Source organism: Eurytemora carolleeae, unplaced genomic scaffold (assembly GCF_000591075.1).
Source record: "Eurytemora carolleeae unplaced genomic scaffold, Eaff_2.0 scaffold258, whole genome shotgun sequence".
Classification (NCBI taxonomy): Eukaryota; Metazoa; Arthropoda; class Copepoda; order Calanoida; family Temoridae; genus Eurytemora; species Eurytemora carolleeae.
Window position 1 is genome coordinate 227,175 of NW_019396226.1, and position 6,032 is coordinate 233,206.

A 6,032-nucleotide genomic window follows, 5' to 3' on the forward strand; every position below is an offset into this window, starting at 1 on the left:
TATGGGGGAAACCGTTTGCAAACAAAGTATTCTTCCTACTATCTACTATCTACTATCTACTATCTACTATCTACTATCTACTATCTACTATCTACTATCTACTATCTACTATCTACTATCTACTATCTACTATCTACTATCTACTATCTACTATCTACTATCTACTATCTACTATCTACTATCTACTATCTACTATCTACTATCTACTATCTACTATCTACTATCTACTATCTACTATCTACTATCTACTATCTACTATCTACTATCTACTATCTACTATCTACTATCTACTATCTACTATCTACTATCTACTATCTACTATCTACTATCTACTATCTACTATCTACTATCTACTATCTACTATCTACTATCTACTATCTACTATCTACTATCTACTATCTACTATCTACTATCTACTATCTACTATCTACTATNAATAAACTCTGAACATTATTTAGATTGGAGACCCTTTGTCTAATTAACTCTGAACATTATTTAGATTGGAGACCCTTTGGCTGATGTTGATAAAAAGCTTCCCTTTGATCCTTCCTTTGGCTGGGCCGGCAAATTCGAGTTTGATAAAAACGAAAATAGAAATTTTGATTTTGGTGACGATCTGTTCGGCGGTACTGATAATCGGCCGGCCGGACGCCCAGGCCAAGAATATAATAATCCTGCAGTATCTAATGGATATCCTGGTCACGGACAAGGAATTCAGAGCGGGCAAGGAGGGCAAGCAGGGCAAACCGGAAACTTTGATAGAAGTTCATATCCTGGTTCTCCAGGTATATGATTACACTTTTCTGGTTGAAGTAAGATATACTTAGTCGACTTTATACGTAATTTCAAAAGAATTTCAATCTACAAAACTGTGAAGTTGCGAACCCCATCAACAACGTTAAATGAAAAGGTCAAGTTCGCGGAAATTCAAAGGAAGAGTGAAATTATTCTGCCGCTAACTTTTAATGTCAATACGTTATAATGATATTTCTTGGGAAATTTTTTTTTATGTCTTATGTGAATAAACTTCATCAGAGAGAAATAGATCGAATTTCACAAACATTTATGGTATTGGTCTCTTTAAACATGCATGGTATAAGTCTCTTTAAACATGTTCATCAGAGAGAAATAGATCGAATTTCACAAACATTTATGGTATTGGTCTCTTTAAACATGCCTGGTATTGGTCTCTTTAAACATGCATGGTTTAGGTCTCTTTAAACATGCATGGTATTGATCTCTTTAAACATGCATGGTATTGGTCTCTTTAAACATGCATGGTATTGATCTCCTTAAAGGAAGTGTCCACGAAAATTCCAAGGAAGACTAAAATTAATCTGAAAATAATTTTTTATATCAATTTAAAATTACAATTTGTCTTATTTGTAATTTTTCGGTAATTGTATTAAAGTACATTTCATATATTCTAAAAATGTACGTATACAAGTACAGTGGCTGGTGCGCACTAGGAAGGGGGGCATTTGGTGCACGTGCCACCCCCCCTACGCGTGTCCACGTGGGGGGAGGGGGCTCGCATAAAGGGGCCTCATTTATTGAATAATTGTATATGATGTGAGCCTGGGGGAAAATTTTAAAATGTGACATTAAAAGGCAAGTTTTTCATCATTTTTAATATCTTTTATAGAAAAGTTGTCAGCAAGTAAAACCCTGGAAAAAACCTAACTGCAGGGGGGGGGGGAGGGGCGAACTGATATCANGGATATAATGGAGGTAAGCCCATCCGCCCAATATTCCTTGTGAAAAAAGTTATTTTTGAAATTAAAAATACACCCCTAATATACAATCAACAAATATATTTAAGTATTTTCTGTTTATTTGTTGATATAAAGCTAACAGTTTTACTAGTTGCTGCATCATCAAATCAATAAAAAACGGTTCTTTGTTTACTGTACTGTGTTTTATATTTGATTATTTAAAAACATATCTTGAGTCTTATTGTCGTCTTCTTATTCTACAATTTTATTTGTCTTACTGTAGAATTTCTTAATTTCTAGGAATTGGTTCGTATGCAGGCTTTCAGAACCAAGGCATTAGTTCTCCGATTCTTCCACAAGGAAACTTTGAAATACATTACATTTTGCATTGTACATTTTACATTGTACATTTTACATTGTACATTTTACATTGTACATTTTACATTGTACATTTTACATTACTAGCTTGAGAACCCAGAATTGCCTGGAGAGTACTTATAGTTACTCCCGCCGTTTACCCGTGCTTTGGCGTAAATTAAGTTTATAGCCATCTAAGTACTCAACTTAGAATCTAAAAACTAAGCTTAGAACAATTTTGTGGTTCTTCCGAGTTCCTCCAATAAAAATTTGAGGCAAATCGGTCAAGACAAACAGAGATTCAACGTTATATGCAATATCATTATGTACATCATACATTTCATGCTTGACATTGTACACTAGAAAATTAAATTGAAATTAACATTATTAGAGTCCTGCTTCGTGAGTGTAAGTATGTTATATTTAGAAATTAAAACCTTTATTAAAACAATTGTGCACAAAAATGTAATTAAAAATACTTTAATTTTACACGACGCGTTATAAGTAAGTATGTTATATTTAGAAATTAAAACATTTATTAAAACAATTGTGCACAAAAATGTAATTAAAAATACTTTAATTTTACACGACGCGTTATAAGTTTTCGTTTAATAAAAAGTTTTAATATTTCTGTGTGGTGTAAAGGGTACCAGGAGAACCTCTACTCCGAACCCCACGATGAAGAATATGTGAGGGTTGGATACCATGGAGCTAAAGAGATGGATGAAGGAGGTCACGGGTTTCATATTCCTCGCTCCAGGTTCCAACAAAACTACAACGATCCAGATCTTGGCCGACGTGGAGTAAAATCTCTCGGATTCAACATTCCCGAACCCAGTTCTCTAAACCTTGCAAGCTTCGAACCTGCTCGAAACTCGTTTTCTCAGGACGGATTTAAATACAAGAATAAGAGATCCAAAACTCCGGTTTACGGCTCCGGTAAGCCGGCTGTGTACGAAGGATTAGCTCCGGAGTACTATGAGAACCTGGTAGAACGGAATGTGCTCAAGGGTGGGTCTGGTCCTGAAGATGTTGATGGGATAGAGGTTGCTGCTGAGGCAGCTGTAGAACAGAATATAGAAAACGATCCAAGGTAAATTTATTTCTATAGATTTTCTTTTTGTATTTTTATACAATTCAGACAATATTGGCTTTTGGCTCTGTCCACTCGTTGTTCTTCTTTTAGGCTATTTGATCTAACAAAATTCAAAGTTTCAAAGCTAGGTGTCTGATATAGGTATGAGAAAATCAGAAGTAGTTTCTTTATAACTCTACGAAAATGATTTTTGAATATTCAAAAAAAAGTGATCTTGCATTGAAAATATCTAACTTTTTAGTTTGGAAACTTATTCGTTATTCATTGTTCCAGGAACCATAAAACTGTAAAAATTCTCTGAAAATTAGATAAAATAAGTTTTACTTCTAACAAAGTTCAAAATAAGTTTAAAATATAAATTATATTGTCTTGCAAAAAATGTCTAAACATTTTTATCTTTTTTCTGCAAACATATGTTTTCAGTAATCCTTTGAATACGTTTTAAAAATAAATGATTTGCAGAAGGTGTGTTAAATATATCCACTATCGCTATTATTTTTAAAATGTACTAAAAAATTAATGATTGCTCAAATAATAATAATAGTTAGCTTTATGATTTAAATACTTGTTTCTCGTGATATTATTTGACATTTTTTTGCAAATTCATTATTGGAACTTTTGAGTTTTCAGTCCTATAAAGGTTAGAGCTCTGATGACAGTTTCTAATCATAATCTGAGAAAAAAACTTCTGCTTCTAAGATTTCTTAGAGATTTTAAAAAATTAAATCTTAAAAATAATCTTAAAGTTGAATAGATACAATTGATGAAGATACAAATAATATCAATATTCTCAGTTTTATTTTAAAAGACAAATTTGTTTTTACAGGAATTTATTCAAACTATTTTCTTGTCCCTATATCTTTGCAACCCAGTGTCATAGATATTTCAAACTTTGAATTCCGTTAGATTAAATATTCTTAGTTTGAAATATTAAAGCTTCCTTTCTGTTATGTATTTGTTTATGTTTAGATACAACAATAATGGATTTGCTTATGTTTAGATACAACAATAATGGATTTGATGACTACGATGACGGTTTTGGTTTCAAGGATTCACAAGATCCATTCCAACCTTTCAATGCAGAGCGGGATGGAACTCACAGATATAATGGAGGTAGAGCGGGATATAATGGAGCCGGAAAGGGACACAATGGAGGTAGAGCGGGACATATTGGAGACGAAGAGGGATATAATGGAGGCGGTGACGGGTATGGTGGAGACGGAGAGGGATATAATGGAGGCGGAGACGGGTATAATGAACACGGAGACGGGTATACTGGAGGTGGCAATGGATATGGAGGCGGAGACGGGTATAACGAAGGCGGAAAGGGATATTATGGAGAAGCAGAGGGATACAATGGAGGCGGAGAAGGATACAATGGAGGCGGAGAGGGATATAATGGAGGTAAAGGTGGTCATAGTGGAGATATACAGGGATATAATGGAGCTGGAAACGAATTTAATGGAGCTGGAGATGGCTTCGGTTTTAACGAAGGCGGATTTGGAAGCGCTGATGGTGGAAATGTCCACAATGGAGGTTCTGGGGAGTATAATGGAGAGGGAAATAATGGAGGAGTACAAGGATATCTTGCAGAAGATGAAGGATATAGTTCTGAAGGGGAAGGATACCACGGAGGAGAGGGTGGATATCATGAAGGAGAGAACGAATATCATGATGACCAGAGTGGATATCAACAAGATAGTCATGGTTATAATGAAGGAGAAAATGGAAATCAAGCATATGGATACAATCCTGAAGCAGAGAATGGAGGATATCAAAACTTTGACACGAGACAGCAAAGAGAGGGTGGCTCTGGATATTTCCAGGGCGGAAGCAGACCGGAGAATCAAGGATTTGGCGGAGATATATTCCAGGATACATCAAGGCAGAGTAATGGCGGAAGTCAGGACGAATATACGGTAGATTTTGGTGATTCCAACTCCAGGTCCCAGGTAGAAGAGGGAGAACGCAACACAGGTTTTACTACAGATTTTCCAGATTTATTCTCCGCCCAAGGAAACCCTCCGCCGCCTCCCAGCCCTCCACCTTCCGGTAAACCTCAATATGAATATGATTATGATCGGTACAGCACAATTCATTACGATTTTGATGAGGAAGACAAAAATGAAAATCAAGCACAACAACAACAACAACAACAGCAACCGTCACAACAAACACAACAGCAAGGTTTCCCGGATATATTTACTGAACCTAAAAGTCCTGCCAGGCCCAATGGCTCCCAGTCTAGTTTCGGATTTAAATAGAAAGGCCATTATTTTTATAGATATCATGAATATTACTGTATAGTTAGATAATTGTTATACAAAGGGGCAAAATAAAAGACATGTGAGGCTCTATTAAAAAAGGGGGCGTGTCTGATTCACAGCGGTACTCCTTCATTAGAGCAAAAAACAAAGATAGTTTTGTTTTTCTTTCTAAAAAAAGATTATGTTCGATCTTATTTTCTCTGTATGTCTTGTGCGGATTTATGAAAAAGAAAGCAAAATAACGATTCTTTCTCTGATAAAGGTGTGAAGTGTATCTTTGTGAATGGCATGCTCTTTAATTGGAGGGTCACTTGGAATATTGTTTACAGTCCCTTTAATATTGTTTACAGTCCCTTTAATATTGTTTACAGTCCCTTTAATATTGTTTTATTTTACAATTGTTATTTGTTAAGTTTTCTAAAGTTTTAATTCTTCTAAGTTAAAGTTTTATAACATTTTCTAGATCGTATAATTATAAAATATATAACTTGTTATTTTTCTTAATATTGGAAAATCTAAGAAAGTGCTCTAGACTTCTTTGACAGGAATCTTAGACAGAATAATCATTTTTGTGAATAAAAAAAGAAAGAAAGATAT

General features: G+C 34.7%; 1 protein-coding gene across 1 annotated transcript; it reads left to right on the forward strand.

Moving 5' to 3' along the window:
* The first annotated feature begins 1 nt into the window (after window position 1).
* LOC111698707 (hornerin) lies at window positions 2-5,809 on the forward strand. The gene is made up of 5 exons (XM_023469115.1): window positions 2-13; window positions 500-785; window positions 2,016-2,075; window positions 2,718-3,165; window positions 4,169-5,809. The coding sequence occupies exons 1-5, from the start codon at window positions 2-4 to the stop codon at window positions 5,430-5,432; spliced, it is 2,070 nt and encodes a 689-aa protein (XP_023324883.1). The 3' UTR covers window positions 5,433-5,809.
* Window positions 5,810-6,032: the final 223 nt, after the last annotated feature.